The 19,735-nt window shown below is 41.0% G+C and overlaps 1 protein-coding gene across 2 annotated transcripts in view; it reads right to left on the reverse strand.

Annotated features, from left to right (window-relative positions):
- Nucleotides 1–18,054, reverse strand: part of LOC124289823 (calmodulin-A-like) — a 41,625-nt gene extending 23,571 nt beyond the window's left edge. The window contains exon 1 of one of the 2 annotated variants that reach the window (XM_046726497.1): nt 17,815–18,054. In XM_046726497.1, the coding sequence (XP_046582453.1) occupies nt 17,815–17,832 (18 nt within the window). In that variant the 5' untranslated portion in view covers nt 17,833–18,054. The remainder of the gene's footprint in view (nt 1–17,814) is intronic. The other variant, XM_046726498.1, reaches the window with a different exon arrangement.
- Between the last annotated feature and the right edge of the window lie 1,681 nt (nt 18,055–19,735).

Below are 19,735 nucleotides of genomic sequence, written 5' to 3' on the forward strand. Positions count from 1 at the left end.
TTGAAGTATCCTAATTGCATAGACTGAACTGTATGACTGGATTTTCTAGTTCACACTCGATTATTTAGAGACCTCCCTGTTATAGCCGGAATATCGCTGAATGTAATGTTGACAACAAATAATCATAGAATAAGCATCAAATCCGAAAATCATTAGAAGACAAAGTACACACATCACTTTGAAACTGGCGATGTTCGATGCAAGTACATGGAGGCATGATATCACATGAAGGTGTATTCTGCTCCTACATCCCACTTCCAGTCTAGGGCTATACGTGGCAACAATACCCCGTTTAAAGCTGCGACATTGTCTCAATTGAGGGGTAAAATCAAGTAAGCTAGTGAGAGAACGACAGTGAGAATGGCTTTGTGCTTTAAGCGATATTGAAGGTATACTGGGCTTCACATGGGATTCACAAATTGTAAACATGGGGAATCGAACGTCGGTCTTCGACGTGACAAACGAACGGTTTAACGACGAGGCTAACCCAAAACTATTGCTTCTGGATATATTTACATCATCGTACTTGAACTTGTAGACAAACGAACCTGAAGTTCAGGCACATTGCCAGAACAGGCAAATGTTCTACTTTGAGAAATTTAAATAAAGTTGGAATGGGTCATAGTTTGAATGGAAGCATGGATTTTTGATAAAATAGTTGACCAGTAAATTAATGAAGGTAGCTCAGGCCCCGATTTCTCGAAACAAACTTAAGTCTGAGTTTTGACTTAAGTTAGAGTTTTTACTCATATTTGAGAAAACGCATTTCCCAGAATGAACTGAAATCGATATTAAACTCAAACATAGTAGACAATTTGTGTTTGGTGAATAGAATAATTAAGTTGTTTGGGCTTTTATATTTAAAAAATGCAGCTGAGATAAAAATCCAGCTGTTTCAAATTGTCAAACTCAGTTTGAAATTTGAGTTAAAACTTAAGTATGTTTCGAGAAATCGGGGCCAGGTAAACTTAAACTGAGTTTCCTTATTTTGTATGTTTACCAAATTCATCTCATGTTATGAAATACACAATGCTATTTTTAGAAAGTTGTCAAATGTAACATACGTTATATTTGGGATTACACTTTCTTAGTAAAGTACAGATTCTAGTACTTTTTGGGTTGAGTGCCATCCGGGATTCGAACCCACACCCTCAGAGTCAGGCACCTAATCGCCAGCACACAAAGTCAGACGCCTAGACTGCTCAGCCACCGCGGCTTCCACAAAAGTGGAAGTCGGACAACTGGTAGTCTAGACTTTGTGTACCCCTCTGATAAGTGTTAATTGGCACGGCTCCCACGAAAGCTATGAAATACACAATGCCATTTTTAGAAAGTGGTCAAATGTAACATATGTTATATTTGGGATTACACTTTCTTAGTAAAGTACAGATTCTAGTACTTCTAGTACTTTTCACTTATCAGAGGGGTACACAAAGTCCGCAGTCTAGACTACCAGTTGTCAGACTTCCATTTTTGTGGAAGCCGCGGTGGCTGAGCGGTCTAGGCGTCTGACTTTGTGTGCTGGCGATTAGGTGCCTGACTCTGAGGGTGTGGGTTCGAATCCCGGATGGGACTCAACCCAAAAAGTACTAGAATCTGTACTTTACTAAGAAAGTGTAATCCCAAATATAACGTATGTTACATCTCATGTTCTTGACAGTGTTGTGGAGTGTCAATGTCGATGTCGATGCAGCTGAGATGGAAGATCTTCAACAGCCTATCAAACACCCTGTCATATCCGGCCCCTGATTATATCGGCCTTGTTGTTTCCACCGCTAATGATGTCGCTCACAGAAGCAGGACGTTGTGTGGCAACGGATCTATTCTGATAGGCGCCGATCAAATACGCGTGGACATTGATGGTGGGTCGTTGTGTTGTGTTAATGCGCATCCTAACTACATGGATAACATTATGAAATGATACAGTGTCGTGGTCCTCTATCAAGGCAGAACAGAGGGACGCTGTAGAAAGGATCGGTTGTGTTAGAAAAACTCGAGATTAGGGACCAATGTAATGGGCCATTATACGACATGCGTCGACACACATAAGGGAAGAGTTCAACGAGATCTCAACGTCAGCAGTTGACGCAGACACTTAATTGGCAGTCTGAATATCTTTGACAAAATGATAGTGACGTTAATAATACGGATGGTCTTAAAAGTGAAACAGAGGGCTTTCTTTTTTAAAAATACCCGTGAAGGTCCGGGTTAGAATGAACCTTCAGTAACCCATGCTTGTCGTAAGAGGCGACTAATGGGATCGGGTGGTCAGGCTCGCTGGCTTGGTTGACACATGTCATCGGTTCCCAATTGCGCAGATCGATGCTCATGATGTTGATCACTGGATTGTCTGGTCCAGACTCGATTATTTACAGACCGCCGCCATATAGCTGGAATATTGCTGAGTGCGGCGTAAAGCTAAACTCACTCACTCACTCTTTTTTAAATGACCAGTCATATCCCACTGTCACATCCCAATGTTGACATGAAATATTGACTGTGTAATAAAATAGCTGAGTCTGTCAGTGGATGTCCTTTCTTGTTACAGACAACATATCTTGCAGTGTTATTGCCGTCTAGACCCCGGGGTCTAACATATCCAGGTGGTCATGGAAAATGACGCTTGTAAACCTCTTTGGAACAGGCCATGAATTCCAGCCAACAGACCAGATCTTGTTCTTTTTGATAAAGCCAGTGAAATTTGGTATGCTATTGAATTGTCTGTCTCTTTTGATAGTAAAGTGATTGCAAAAAAAATCAGGAAAAGCATGATAAATATGAGGACCTTTGAAACGTTTCGCTTGCATCCCAAGTACACTTTCGCCAGGCTCCCCATTGTTTTCGGTGTCATTGGTTTGGTACCTCCTGATCTCTTGACGCAAATCTGGAGCGTGCCAGGGTCCTCCATCGGGACCACGGCCTTTCCGACACTCATGCAGAAGGCTGCAATGTAGGGTATTCTTGGCAAAAGTTCGACTGGACAGCGCTTCCTGGGAGAAAATACTTTCGCTGTCTGGTCTGCGTGTAAAGAGGGCCTTGAGCTGATGATGAACCTAACCAGCCTGCCTGTATCAGGATTACCCGAGCCCTCTTTGCTTCACGTATAGATTTTAATTTGTAAATAATGACAATGAGTGTGTTAATATACTTTTACGACGTTTTAAGCAACATTCCAGTAATATCACGGCGGTGGACACCAGAAATGAGCTTCATACATTGTACCCATGTGGGGAATCGAACCCGGGTCTTCGACGTGACGTGTGAACGCTTTAAGCACTAGGCTACCACAACGCCCCAAATACCGATGACAGTAGCGACGATGGTGATGATGGCCTTTTTGATGCCGTTAATATTCTTCTGTTATTGCCGCACTAGTTTATGAACACAAGACAGGGCTCTTTAGAAACAGTCACATTAATGAAATGTGGAGTAACGCTGGATCCCAATCCCCCCATACCGTTACCCTTTAACTGTTACTAACGGTACAAGTCACACGGTGCGGGCAACACACATATCTCTGTCTGATGGAGCATGTGCTTAGAGGTGTGTGATAAACCCTCTTCAGCCAAGCAGACTCATGTTCCCACGTTAGCGCTGCACGGCTATTAGAATAAGTGATACACTACATGCTTAATTTGTTTTCCTATCGATTTTTGTAGCAGGACACTGGTTCAAAGGGTGTCTGACTCATGAAATTGGTTTGTCGCTTGTTTTATAGAAATAAATTGCACTGCGCCAAACAGCTGCTGTTTTTCAGAGACACACTTCCCGACTTCTCGCTGGGTAGTCAACATAAAACCAACTCCCATCTGTTGTACCGTTGATTATGATCAACGTTGTGTACTTTAAAGTCTCTGCAGTATGTCACAGCGTTTACCGTTTATTGTTTATGTGATGGTTGAATCTTAAATCTAGCGCTTCCAAAACATTCAAATCCGGGAGTGAATAAACCAACAAAAATGATTATAAAAATTTATTGCGGAAAATGATGTCACCAAATGATCAAAAATAAGGACACGTGATGTGATCAAAACAGTGACGTAACCATTTGATTCAAATAGTAATGCCACCATGTTATCAATAATATGGAGGCGTTAATTTGCAATGAAAAATTGATCAAACCGAATGATCAAAACAGTGATGGCAAGAAGAGATCAAAACAGTGACATTTACTGATAAGAAACTGGGGTGACATCAGCTGTTTGAAATACACAAATGCCGTTTTCAAATACAATAGTGATGATAACATGTTCTATGGTTGATACCAGGCGTCCAGTTCGTGATTTTGCTGATCAAACCAACGACACATACTTTGATCAATGTTGATGCGGGTTATAAAAAAGTGTTGACACGAGTAGACCAAATATTCTGTGAATATGGATGACATTAGTTTATAAGAATTGGGCACTATATTATATTTTAACACTTACCAGCGAAAATAGCAACACACGAGACACGGGTCCATTCTATTTATGCACTCGTCCCTGAAGATGGTCATCAAAGGACAGAGAGCGGTTCGTCTTAGCTGATTTATGCGTGTCTTAAATCAGACCAATGCCCGAATCACAAATATGTCCGTAAATCCTTCACCGCTCCGTGGTATTAAGCCAGTGCTAAAATAGGCGCAGATTCCGTCAAAAGGTCTTTACATAATTGTTTCAGAGAAATACTGTCTTTCCAATCCTCAGAGCGCTAATTTCATGATAGCCACCAATCAGTGGTTTAATCTTTACAAAGTAAGATCCTTCGGGGGATAAGTTACAGACGAAAAGATTGATTGAGTACTCTCAAATGTTTGATGCTTATCTTTTAGATCTGTTCACAATATTAATGTCACATCAAAATATTATTACTGCTCATTAAGCGTACTTTTCAGATGGAGGTCGTTTAAAATTTTAGACATCAATCGTTAATGTCAATAAAGAGAGGTATTTATTTTTTGTAAATGCAACGATCTGAGAATACGAAGATGCTAATGATCCTATACACGCCTTGCTTAAAGTAAACGTCACGCCCATCACTGCTATGTTGTACAGACACTCGAGATAGGAATCCCTAACTCTCTGCAAACATATCACTTGTCTATTATCATTTAGATCAATAGAGATAACTGTCCCCGGAAAAATTGCTGTCAGACAATGTGAGGTGTCTAAATGCTGGTGTAGACGCAAAAGGAAATCCGAACCACCGGATGCAATGGACTTCCGATCTTCGTATTACCTTCCATGATTGGGAAAAACGAAGATAATAAGCGTTTTATATAGGCTGTTCGAAGGGTAATTTCAAATGTCACCCCAATCACTGACCGCCAAGCAATAACTTGGCCACTCGAAAGAGCCTTCATTACTCTTGGTACACCATGACATATTCATACCTAGCCGTGTATGGGACTAACAGGTTGACATTAAACGGAGAGGTGGGTGGATGGGTTGTTTTGTGAAAATCATAATTTGTCTTTTAAAAGCATTCCTATCAGAACATGAAAAGGTCGGTCGGTGGTCAAGTAATCTCAGGAAGCCACATATGCTGTTTGCGATCAAAGTTTCTAAATCAAGTCATGGAATTAATCTCCAAACAAACGCCTTCAAATTTGGATCACACATTCTTTGCAGCAGTATAATAATAGATATCCCCAAAATGAGCCAACAGAGCTGTAAGAGAGGATGGAGGTTCGGTACGGGAATAATATCCTTTATGACAGTCATCTGTCACCCAGCTTCTTCGTTTGTAACTGACAATGCTTCAAATATGTATCCATTACATATGAGCATTACCTATTCATTGTTTGATCAAAGAACTTGATGTAAACAATTGCTCTGTTTGAAGCGAGTATGTTAACTGAGGAGGATCTGCAAAAACTATGCATCAGCACTACCAAATGTCGATACTTAATATGTTCATTCCTTGTTTTGTACTAGATTTCAAAGCTCAATGATAATCCAAACAAGAGAGAGAAATAGAGTTCTGGACCCAGCAAATGTAGCACCAAATCATGCCCCAAAGGTTAGTCTTAATTCTCTAATGCACTGAAGGGGTGACTTTCTTGAAATAAAACACTAAGAACAGCAAACTTCTGTCAAATATATTTTAACTTAGGGAAAAACCTCATGCCTTGACCCATTCATTCATTACTAAACATGATGACCACGTCTCAGAAACAGAAGTTTCAGACATGTCAAAAATAAAAGCAAATGTTGTTCTTAGACAATAATGCTGAATGTCCTCATTGGCAACAAAAAAATTAGGTGTTAGACTTCTCACCCCGGAAGAAGGTATTGGCACATAGGCCCAATGCTCCGCGTCTTGCTCATACTCTTCTTAAAGCATTTGGCACGGAATTTCTGGAGCAGCAAAGTCAAAACAAGCAAAGACATTTAAATTAGGCTTCAGATTCATCGATGATCAGATATCGTTGAATAATGGTCGTATAGCCACTTATAAACCTCCTTATCTGTTTCTCATCTAGAGCTATGCATAAAGATTTAGTGACAATTAAAACTTCATTATGATACTGTCTGACAAGAGGGATACTTTGAAAGAGTCAATTTCTCCTTCATGTAAAAAAAAATTCAAGTAACCCCACCTAACTTTTCTACATATCAGGCATTTTTCAAGGAACAATCGAGCATGTTCCTTCCACAAAGATTTCAAAGACCGCCATATGACTCGTTTAATCAATGTTACAACAGTCAAAGCTTAGAGGAGAGGTTTCACTTCGTTGTTTAGCTGACATATGGGGGACATTTCACAATTAGCGCAACAGTGAAAATTATGTCCGATGTAACTCCATATTTATGTACATGTACCATATGTCTCCGTGATTTTTCGGGTGAACAATTGACTAGCCTTTGCATGTGTGTGTGATGGGTGCCACCAATCGGGTACGACACAAACACCTGGAATCATTACATTTTGAATGGTTGGTTGGTTGTTTATGCTATATGGCGGCGTTATATGTAAGTAATTGAGTCTGGACAAGACAATCCGGTGATCAACAGCATGGACATCGACATACGCAGTTGGGATACGATGACATGTTCAACCGTTTTCATTGGTAGTTCCATCCATCATGCATCCATTCTCATATCATACAGTCGGATATTTAAAAACGACTCTGCTTTTAGCTAATGAATATAGAAAAGGTATGCTTTTAAAGACCTTCAGCATATTTATGTTGTTGTGTCATTCGGGAGTTTTAGAAAAACATCAATATCGGTAACATCTTCAAATGTTTATGTGTCGATTTGAATACGGTTAATACATCCGGCCAACATTAGCTATATGCTTTTATATCAAACTCTTGTCAGATTCAGGAAATGGTCCGGAAAGACCCAGGTGAACACGAATAATTTCTGTTATTTTTTCTGTCTGAATGAGATCCTATCCCGTGTTTCCAATTGCAGCGATCGCAGCTGATGGTTGTACTAACCTGATGTATTTGTCTTGCTCTACATCACAGACAAAGTGCCATGACGGCCTGTCTGTACACCATTTGACATGATTCAGTCTAATCAGTATCTTACCTGCACAGGAAGTGGTTGTGTCAAATGACCTTGAATTGATCGGAAACGCGCGTGCTGAAGGTAATAGATTGCGCTGTTTGTAAACATACTACCAAACACAAATCTGCAAACTGGCGTTGTGGACGAAAGGCAACCGACGTGCTCATCTATTAATAATGTAAACATTAAAATCGATATGTCATGAGATACTGAACGAAATGGTTTTTCTTTGGACGTTGGGTTTGGTGAAGTCTCTTGTCGGAACCTTTTAATGTCGTTTGGGGTATCATATCCTTAACGTCCTTGTTCATTCATGAAACTCAGTAAATATGCTGTCGTGTCCATTGATTGTCTGGTCCATCCTTTGATTATCTGATGAAGACTTAGGGCCGTCGTTGTGTGTCAGGCGTACTGCTGTGCAGCGTCTGATAACAAATACTTACTGTATATGAACACCGTGTGAGTGGAGGATGCAAAATGTAGGGCAGAACATGCTTACCCCTTTCGTGAACACCTGGTGTCATCACTGATTCTTAGTGATCTATTCATAATGTTTCACTGCTTATGTTGTCTTTACACCTTGTGGAATCTGGTAGTAGGTGTGTGACATGTATCCATGCACCCGATATAACACAATGAAATTTAAATTGTTTGCCCGAGGCTTTTTATTTAAGAAATAAATGTAAAATGCAATCGTATATTCATATTACCAATCTGCTTTCACGAAGTTTTGTGAGTCGGAGTTTGACAGTTCAAGAGATTTCCATATTTAGTTGAACCGTGCTTTAAGATAATATTTCCTAGGCGTTTAATGAGTTGTGGACACGGGCTCTGTTTGCTGCGTAATTACTCCAGGGAGAAGCCTGGAGCTCATCCAGCAGAAATTGGATAATGGCAAACACGGCATTATATAATCTCCACTTGGAGTAGCATTACAGATGGAGGTCTGGCGTAATCTGCTTTCGACAAGAACATTGATTTGATTATGTGCTTCGTTGTCCATACCAGATGACACGAATACAGATTTCTGTCCTGATCAACAGGCTTTTCTGTTGTGTGGTTGGGTATTTCTTTCAAGACGGAGAGTAATGCTGTGTAGACGGCTTTGAACAGCATCAGTGTCTACTTAATGTCAGTGGAGATCCTGAAGTGAGGCTGTTTGAAGACTATTACTACTGTGACCAATTCCCACCAGCAACGCTATGGTGCAGGCAAACCAGGAACTGGACGAATCTCTGATTAGAACCCATGATTATAGGATTCTGAGTGAGTGAGTGAGTTTAGTTTTACGCCGCTTTTAGCAATATTCCAGTAATATCACGGCGGGCTACACCAGAAATGGGCTTCACACATTGTACCTATGTGGGGAATCGAACCCGGGTCTTTGGCGTGACGAGTCTACGCCTTAACCACTTGGCTACTCCACCGCCATATAGGATTCTGAAGCTGAATTTAGGACCTTAGACGAATGAGCCACCCGTTGCCTGGTTACACGGACAGGTGGCAGATTGATGTTTGTTTGTTTGTTTTTTAATCAGTCCTGTACCAAGAATATTCCAGCTGTATAACAAGTTGAACAAATATAAGAAAAGTAGTCATGACACTGAGTGAGTGAGTGAGTGAGTTTAGTATAACGCCACACTCAACAATATTCCAGCTATATGGCTGCGGTCTGTAAATAATCGAGGCTGGACCAGACAATCCACTGATCAACAGCATGAGCATCAATTTGCGCAATTGGGAACCGATAACATGTGTCAGCGAGCCTGACCACCCGATCCCGTTAGTCGCCTCTTACGACAAGCATGGGTTACTGAAGATCAATATTCTAACCCGGACCTTCACGGGTGTCATGACACTGAGACCTCGCGATAACGGCGGCCCAGTTCCAACTGCAGCATCTGTAACCTCTATCTGAAATATTGATGAGTGCAGCGTTAAACAACAAACCAAACCAAAACTTTGAACCGGATAACAATCGAGATATACATAATATTATTTGACTTAGGTGAGGTGAGGTGAAATTGGGTTTAACGTCGTGCTTGAGAATATTTCGCTCATATGACGACGTGCATGCGTGTGTATGTGTATGTGCGGCTGCTTATACTAGCCCAGACTGAAGCCGGCTTTATAGTGCTAGCCCACTGAGATACCATGCCGGAGGGAAGCATGAATACCCCACTCAGACACATTATACTGACTCCGAGCCGACCAGTCCTTGTTGTACCCAAAAATGCCGAGTGCCAGGCAGGGACCAACAAGTACCATATTTTAACATCTTTTGGTATGACGCGGTCAGGGATCGAACCCGCGACCTTCCGCACTCCGGGTGGACGCTCAAACCACTACACCACGGAGGCGGTCATATGATTTAGTACCTCTGACAAATAATTAAAATGGTAGCTTTCCTCGAATCGACTTCACCGAAAGTCTCCAGACTACTCGTGTTGTTCACGATTTCTTCTGACCTGATCTCTCGTCAAAGCAAGCTCCACTATTCCAGAGATCAAGACCAGCCACTCAAGCCTACAGTTGTTATTATCATCTTTGATAAAAAGAGGTCATTCAGAGAAGAATCAGCAGCAGCAACTGCCCATTAACAATAACGCATCCAACCTACTCACCTTCCTGTTGTGTAGAGCTGCATGTACTCTGTGATCCTCTAAGCTTATTATCGAGGAAATGTTCCTTAGGATTTTGTAAGATTTAACATGGTTTCTGTGCTCTGTGACATGGGGACTTAGCGCTGCAGGCATGTGGGATTAATCCATCCCTGTTGGTGAGATGAAGTTACAGTCCACAAAGTTATAGTTTAAAGCAGTGGTTGAATATGGTTTCTCTTTCACCGGTATTTGAAATCTGTGAGATAGGAGTGCATGTTGTTTTACACCGCGATAATCAGCAGTATGATTGTAGCCTGTTTTGTAGCATCTACTCGAACAGACTAGTGGTTGCAACTATGAGGACACTCGGTGTCTTATTCCAAACAGGCTCATCTGACATAATCGCATTAAGTTCAAATCGCTATCTGTCAAGATCTGAGAGTCATTCCAATATAGGATCACGTCTCCTGATTATGATCCTTGCCGTACGGGGTGGTCAGGCTTACTGACCTTGTTGACAGATATCATCGAATCCTAGGGGCGGTGGGGGTAGCCTAGTGGTTAAAGCGTTCGCTCGTCACGCCGAAGACCCGGGTTCGAATCCCCACATGGGTACATTGTGTGAAGCCTATTTCTGGTGTCCCCCGCCGTGATGTTGCTGGAATATTGCTAAAAGCTGCGTAAAACCAAACTCACTCACTCACTCATCGAATCCTAATGCGATTGTTTACAGACAGCTGTCATATAGCTGTAGTGCGATGTTAAACGACAAAGTTGAAATCAGTGTGGAGGCTTATACAGTATCCTTACCAGCGAGTTAAATATTCCAAGCAACAATACTAATGCCTCTTTTTCGAAAATGAAGTTTACGGGCTTCCGGAATGAAAGTGATAACGATGGCATTATTGGCAATATGAAGTTGTTTGAGAATGGTGTCATCTGATTGGCTCAAAACGTCTCTATCCTCCATTCGTTTGGACACTCATAGTTCGCCAAGGGTTCACCTAATGCGACCTATTTTTTCGGAGTTGTCAGATCTTGCCTGATAGATCCAGTCACAGTTAAGGATTAATTCAGCGGGAATACTGCTGACGTAGTTAAGGATGAGTATGGCAAAGGCACTTTTCTTGCCACACTGACAGACCTCACTTATATTATGTATGTAAATCCCATGGGGATACAGTAGAAGACAATATTTTTGTAATCTACTAAAATAGCAGCACATTGAATTTCAAAATGTCAAAAAATGTTTTCTGCTGTTTCGTTCCCAAGTTCAATTTAACAAGATTAGATTTCTAGATGCTCCTCCTGCGCAAATCTCACAAGAAGTCACCAAAGTAGAGCCAAATAAATTTCAGAGTCCCGTGCATGGATTCGAACCATGGATTCCCCATGACCAAAGAGGTTAACACCGTCAGCAATCGGAAAAGGTATGCCATCGATGGGATGACCCCGCGCCCTGTTACATATGCACTGGTGTTCCGGTATTTTGACAGTGGCAGCCATTGATTGAAGCGCAGGTAAAATGTCCAGCGATATTGTGGCCACATTGTAACAGGAAGTGCGATTTGGGGTTATCCCCCTTTGTTGTTAACAAACACGGAACGTCTGCGCCTACTCCTGCTGTACGGATGACATATGTTTACAAAACCTGGAATTCTTGCCACCTTAAACCATTATTCCAGATTACGGCGCTTTTAGCAATATTCCAGCAATATCACGGCGGGGGACCCAAGAAATGAGCTTCACACATTGTACCCATGAGGGGAATCAAACCCAGATTTGTAGTGTTATGAGCAGACCCATCAACCATTATGCTACCCCACAGCATGTTTCAAGGAGTTTTACACTGAACTATTCTGGCTGAACAATATACAAATCTGAACCAGGCAAACCAATGGCTGAAAAATATACAAATCTGAACCATACACACCAATGGTTAAAAATATACAAATCTGAACCAAACAAACAAATGGCTGAAAAATATACAAATCTGAACCATACACACCAATGGTTAAAAATATACAAATCTGAACCAGGCAAACCAATGGCTGAAACCAGTAAAAGTGATCAACGTCTTCATCATCACAAATGGCAATCAATGAATGTCACAGAACCAGACCACCTGATCGTCATTTCAGTCGAGTTTTGCCCCAAACAAGTGGTGGTGGCACTGTACTGTTACTGGGAATTCAGCTTGTTTCTTTTAATGAGAGCGTTTATGTGCATAGAACCTTCCAAACGAACAAAGAAACTCCGTGATCTGGACGTCTTCTGTCAAATAGAACGCATATTAAGATAATTTAGAGACTACATATGGAGATATATGGAAATGGGATAAAATCATTAACAAATCGATAAAGAAAGACGCCAAAGACCCACGACATGAGACACCTACACTGTTAGTGGTGGAAAAATCAATAAACATTGAAGTCTGAAGCCGCGCCTTGTTGTAAAGACGTTCCTGCCGACGTTGTTTTCTGTTATTCGTTCACTGATCCTCTGTCTGACATAACACGACTTGGACCTACATTTGTCGGGAAACTTCTGATGTTTACAAAATGTGTTTAATGACCGTTCTTTGCAACCACTGATCTTTTTTGCTTGTCATTATGTATTTTGCCATCAGTTCTGGTTATAATGTGCTCTGTCTGGATTTATCTGCATTGATGCCGAATACCGCATGACATTTCTTTCCAATACAATGTTTACCAAATCTATATGTCTGTATGAGTCTGAATGCTGTGTCTTCGTGTCCACCACAAACAGGAACCTGTTGTATTCCTGTATTCTTACTTCTTGTAGTTTTGAATATATTAGACAACACTTTTAATAATAATAATAATAATAATAATAATAATAATAATAATAAAAAAACACAGTTTGCTCTATCCCCGTGTATAGTGTAGTAAAGAACCTTTTGTCCTGAACTATTATAACGTTAAAGCACTCTGACGCAAGCGTCCTCGTAATTTACCTACAATAGTTTAGGGCAAAAGTGTACTGTATTACACTATACATCGGGGTAGAGCGAACTGTATTCCTATTATATGATGCCAAATTTAATACACACAGGAATTAATCTAGGCAGAAAACAAACAGAAAAGAGACGGCGTCGGTGACCTAAATTGGCAATCCTCGTTGAGGGCTATCTAACGTTTCTGACCCACCTACGTTAAGACGCACGTTGCCGTGAAAACAAATGATAAACAGTTTGAATACGGTCTACGTACGGGCTAAATATCTTCTCAATATTATTTTAGTTTCGTCTGTGATTATCGTAAACCACACTGGGCAATGTGAACGTCGTACTTCTACTACCAACGTACATTTAGAACAGTAAATCCAGATGAAGTTGACTAGTCACGGGACATTCCACGGATGCATTGTGGGATTGTGGTTCAGTCAGCGAGCATTCACAGTCTATTCTTCACTGAAGGCCATCAGGTATCTGGAATATTGCTGAGCGCTCCGTAAAAAAACAAACATTTGTCCTTTGTAACTCCTTTGTGTGAAAAAACATTATTTCATGTCATGACCCCAAAAAAAAAAAAAAAAGAATAGGAAGCAAGTTGATATATACTGTTCTGGGAATTCGTATGGAGACTATTTGTATGGTCTTCTTACTAAACTCACCAATTAAGGTTTTCTTTTGCAGAAAATTGATATTAAATTGTATTTCAAATATCTTATTGATGATTATATTTTCAAGCACACCAAAGTACCAGAAGGTCGGTGCCTAACTCACGCCATTCAACATCTTGATGGTTGAATGTATTTACGAAAAAACTTTTGATCTATATCGGATCTATATCTATCTATATACTAGTATTCTCCTTTGCAAAGCATATTACTCTTAATCTTGATGCATATATTATTGCATGTCCACCATTGTGCTAACTCAGTCTAGTATCTGTGGAATCCGAGAAGGGACATTGTCGCGACATCGCGACAACGCGACATTTCGCCATTTCGCCAATTTGTATCATTGTCACGATGTCGCGTGTCGCGTTTTGGTTAATTTTGCCTCATTTTGCTTGTATTTGAGAGGGCGACAACGCGACAATGTCCCTTCCAGGATTCCATAAATATCACTCAAAACGAACCAAACCATAGTCATATACAGTTAAGCTGAAAAAGAGTCCATTGTGCTATAGCCAATATATCATAAGCATTAGTCTGTTAATCATTGTCAAACAGAGATACCCCCAGGTGTTGGCGAAGATGTGGCGCCCGTCTTAAACACAAAGACAGGTCAGTTGTTCATTTCAAATCCGGAAATGTACTCCGAGTGTCTACCAATAAGTCTTTTAGCGGCCCTACTGAATCCTGGAATGTTTAACCATGATAAAAAAGACCAATAACCTTATGACGATCTTGAAGTCTTGGTAGAAAGAGCATGCTCGGTCGTCACTCAAATACTCCGTTTTCGTATTCTGGTGCACGGCTACATGTACATCATCTTGGTCAAATTGTGGATATATTTTGTAGAGCCATACTGCTGTACAGAAAACATACAACCATCTGACCCACCTCTGTGACATGCTACATAAAAAATAACGGACGCAGCTATTGCTCTATGCTAAATGACACGGCAACATGCAAACAGTATATTATTCAAGGTTAAAGATGTATGAACCTACACTGCAAAAAGGTGCACTAAAACAGCTTTGCACGACAAAGAGCGTTTAAGAAAGACTATTGGGTCCATATCATCAAGCTTAGGATATCTGGAAACATATAAGCCCAAAGAGGAAGCGTTTAAGTAAATACATTCATATCTCCCGGAACAAAGATTGCCACAAAAATGAGAAAGAGCAATCCATTCCCACGAAAGAGTCATCAAGAACGTTCTTATTCTGAAATTAATCGGTATCGAAAAACGTTTTCAATTGATTTATTTGGTTTATTCCCAGCAGCTGGAACTCGAGACTGATCAATCGGTGTTTGTGAGCCCAAGTCTGGACTCGGAAGTCTGGGTTGTGTAAGGTGGTGTAACGGACGTGGATCTCTTTAGTCGGTCTCAACAAATAAAAGGCTCGGTGACCAGCTCCCCTCTATTGATCCTGGTGGTCGGCAATTAGGACCACAGGGATCTTGACAGTCATCGGTGACACGACAACGTCCTCTACAGCGACAGCAGATTACATGAACGTCGTCTTTAAGGGATGGCTCAACATCATAACCGACTTTCGAGGATCTTCTGAGGTTGACCTGGTTTAAGTCAAAAGTATGTCCTGGTTTAGGTCAAGTTGATGGCTTGACCAGATAGGATTTTTTACGAAAATGGTATCCGATTATTCTGTTGAGAGTTCGCAGTACCGACTGATGGAACGGGATAAGTACATTAATGTAAGTGATTCACATATCCGTCAGTCTGTGGTTAAGATTGAGGAGGCTCAGAAAGTAGAACTAGTACTCTGGACTGTAAATGTAAGATATGCTCTAAGAGCACTACTAGCAAAAGGTTAGAAAATCACTTATTCTGTAAGTTTAGTAATGTCACGAGAGGACAGAACGGTCTTGGAGGACACAGTGGCCTGTGGAATTATATAGATGATTATCGGAAGAGACGAACTACATATACGTATGGAATGTTCGTAAGAAACACTGTTTATGATATTCGGTCTCGAACCCAGGAAGCAGTCTTAGACATGCAGGGAATACTAGATTTACAATTGTATAGGAATTAAGATCGCCTGTAGAAAGTGAACCATCAATTTAGTGGACACGATGACATGTGTTAACTAGGTCAGTGAGTCTGACCACCCGGTTTCGTTAGTCACCTAACAAGGGTTGCTGAAGACCAATTCTAACCCGGATCTCCGTGGTGGTGGTGGTGGTCTTGGTGGTGGTGGTAGTAGTAGTAGTAGTAGTAGTAGTAGTAGTAGTAGTAGTAGTAGTAGTAGTAGTAGTAGTAAACGTTTGATGTTCCATGAAGGCACAAATAGTTGATAGAAAATTGTCAATCGAAGGTGTCGTTGTAATTCATACAGCGTTACCAATAAAATTGTCTGTGCATGGTCAATGAGCTTACATTATTGCTCATGGACAGTGTGCCAATAACATCTTGAATCGGTATTTCATTGACAAAATACGGGTAATATTCTTCTTAAGTTTTAAGACAATATATTTATGGTCCGTGAACTGTTAGAAGCACTCGGACGTGAACGTATGGGTTTAGGTAGGCACTTCTTGACAACCTTGCAGCGAGAACATTGTTACATAGCTATTCTCTTGGTTAACACATGTCATCGTATACCAAATTCGTAGATTGAAGCTCGTGATGCTTATGATGCGGGAATGTCTGGTCCAGATTCGAGGGGCGGTGAGGTAGCTTAGTGGTTAAAGCGTTCGCTCGTCACGCCGAAGACCTGGGTTCGATTCTCTACATGGGTACAACGTGTGAAGCCCATTTCTGGTGTCCCCCGCCGTGATATTTCTGGAATATTGCTAAAAGCGGCGTAAAACTGAACTCGCTCACTCCAGACTCGATTATTTACAGACCGCCCCCATATAGCTGGAATAGTGCGGCGTTAAGCAACGAACAGACAAACAGGGCCTAGAATTTCGAAGCTCCCTTAGCGCTAAGATAGTCGTAAGTGCCATACATTAACATTAGCATTAACTTACGACTATCTTAGCGCTAAGAGAGCTTCGAAAATCTTGGCCCTGAACAATGGTCAGCGTCCAGTTTGTCGGTTGACCGTGATAACTGAATAATAGTTCTGTTGGATGCCGCGATTGGACTGTTGATGGCTTACCTAACAGTTAATCGGTTTTTCTAGCAGCGTCAAATAACACAATATTTAATAACAAGCAGTTATAAGAATGGTAAACTCTATTTACAATGTCATGAGAAGCCCATTCCTGGTTTCTCCAACCGTTATATTGCAGGAATATTGCTAAAAGTGGCGTAAAACCATTCTCACGCACCCCTCACTAATTTACAATGTTAAAAGGCTTCGAACTGTGCACTGTAAAGAAACTGCCATAATTATGTGTTCTTGATTAACTGTTATTATGTCAATTAACAAACCTTTGGAATTCCTTAATTCCCAGTGTTAGACAGACAGTAGAATTAATGCAAAAAATTGGCCTGGCAATGACCTCGAGTGTAACCTGAAGGGTTACGTCAATCATCGTATTAACTACGTATGCGCCTATTATATGTATATTTAATGTCACTGAAGGGTACGCAGTCATGGCGAAAGTCACATTCCTAATCTACGAGGAAGTATAATAATTACCATGCTCTGCAATACCATTCCGTTGGTACAGCAATTGTCGGTTGACGCAACCAGCAAATTACGCTGTGGACAACCCAGTGTACACACGCTGTACACACACTGTGCAATAGTAGAAACACCACGGAGCTTATCTGTGTCCAGAACTTGTTTATAAATACGTAGGGTTACATTTGTTATACTATTTGGGTTCGACAAAATGCATCGAAGAAGCGGTCATCACTGGAACCAGCACGTCCAATGAAGAGGGTGGATGCATTTGGCTATACAACGACATATATGTAGAAACACTGCGATATTTCTTGCTTTTTTTTGATTTCTTATAAAATCAATTTTAATTAAATTTCACAAAGTTTTGTCACAATACAGTATCAATTGATTAGTCATACTGTTGTTTCAAAACTCAATGGTTTTATAACACACTTTCTGTATGATTTAGGGGTAAAAAATAATTATGCTTACCTTTGACTTGCTTGGCATGTAGTAGACATGACTTTGTTGAATAAATCAAAGTCTTGGATAAATTTCCAGTTTAGAATTCCAAATAAGAAGCCTGGTCCTGTCGTTTCACAACGCCAACAGTCGCGCGTGAACGTCCTTCCACCGTTACAACAGTCGTCCTTATACGACTATGCAGCGAGCCTCGCGGAATGACGCGCAGAGACAGAACCAACTGCCGCTTATAACCACTGGATGCAGTTGTGAGGAGGACAGTATCAGTAACCCGTAGATGATTGGTGGACAGCATGTGATCAGCTCTCTAGAGAGTCCGAACGATATCGGTGTTATATGGCTTTTTATCAGTTCCTGATGATGTAGGATATAATTTCATATTTGCGAAAGGGTTTCAGTCAAGGTTATACTACACCAAATCAGAATCCGTAGTTTTGCAAGCACTTTTCGTAGGGAATCTTCAGTGCAGATTGATCCTTTCGACGGCTGTGATTGGATGATTTTGTGTAAGATGTTTTTGTTTCTTAAATGTATTTTTATCCAGTAATCAAAACTGACCATATTGTAAAATATTTAGTGCTTCCTTTTTTTACATGATGACTTATTCTGAATGGGACAACGGGTATTATTCCAGCTATATGGCGGCGGTCTGTAAATAGTCGAGTCTGGACCAGACAATCCAGTGATCAACATCATGAGCATCGATCTACACAACTGGGATACGATGACATGTGTCAACCAAGTCAGCGAGCCTGATCACCCGATCCCAATAGTCGCCTCTTACAGTAGTAAGCATGGGTAGCTGAAGATCAGTTCTAACCGGGATCTTCAACTGACTGACTGACTGAGTTTGGTTTTAGGCCGCTTTTAGCAATATTCCAGCAATATCACGGCGGGGGACACCAGAAACGGGCGTCACACATGGTGCCCATGTGGGGATTCGAACCCGGGCCTTCGGCGTGACGGGCCAACGCTTTAACCATTAGGCTACCCGACCGCCCCCGGGATCTTCAAGGGCTGAAGATATGGGTCACAGGCATAAGTTTGATTGAGCGTGCATTTTCATCATAGGGCTGTGGATGACATCACTGTGTCCAAACATAATGTTCCGATATCGGTTTGGGGTAATTTGCAAGATATTTACAACAATTTATATCAGATGTATTGCAATGGGACAGGACGTTTACAAATGAAAATACAAAATCTAGATGGCTGATACTTGGCGTGCAAAAGACGTCTTTGTTTCGGATCAATTGCTAAAACCTAATGTCTTTAAGGTGAATATTACCTGCGCGCCTTGCTCATATTATTTTACATAAGGGCTTGACTTTCCTGCGAATAACATTTCAGTGATATCATGGCTTGGCTGATTAATGACGAGGAAAAGCCTGAAGAAAAATAAAGAAACACACACGAAACCTCAGGGGTTGATCTGGGAATCTAATCGAAGAGCATCCTTGAAGACGCACAATTCGAAAGAAAATGAAATGGGCATAAATAATCTACAATGTCTAGGGATACAGATTACGATTCAAATTGTTTAAATGCAAAAATTACAAATGATTGAGGAGCTGCTAAAGTACGAGAGAGAGAGAGAGAGAGAGAGAGAGAGAGAGAGAGAGAGAGAGAGAGAGAGAGAGAGAGAGAGAGAGAGAGAGAGAGAGAGAGAGAGAGAGAGAGAGAGAGAGAGAGAGAGAGAGAGAGAGAGAGAGAGAGAGAGAGAGAGAGAGAGAGAGAGAGAGAGAGAGAATACGGTTCAGTGGTTCATGGGTCTGATTTCTGAGTGATTGAGTTTAGTTTTACGCCACTTTTAGCAATATTGCAGCAATATCATTGCGGGGTACATCAGAAAGGGGCTTAACAAATTGTACCAATGTGGGGAATCGAACCTGAGTCTTAGGCGTGACGAGCAACCACGAGGCTACCCCAC

The sequence above is a fragment of the Haliotis rubra genome, unplaced genomic scaffold, assembly GCF_003918875.1.
Source record: "Haliotis rubra isolate DU_JTF1 unplaced genomic scaffold, ASM391887v1 Scf45, whole genome shotgun sequence".
Taxonomy (NCBI): Eukaryota; Metazoa; Mollusca; class Gastropoda; order Lepetellida; family Haliotidae; genus Haliotis; species Haliotis rubra.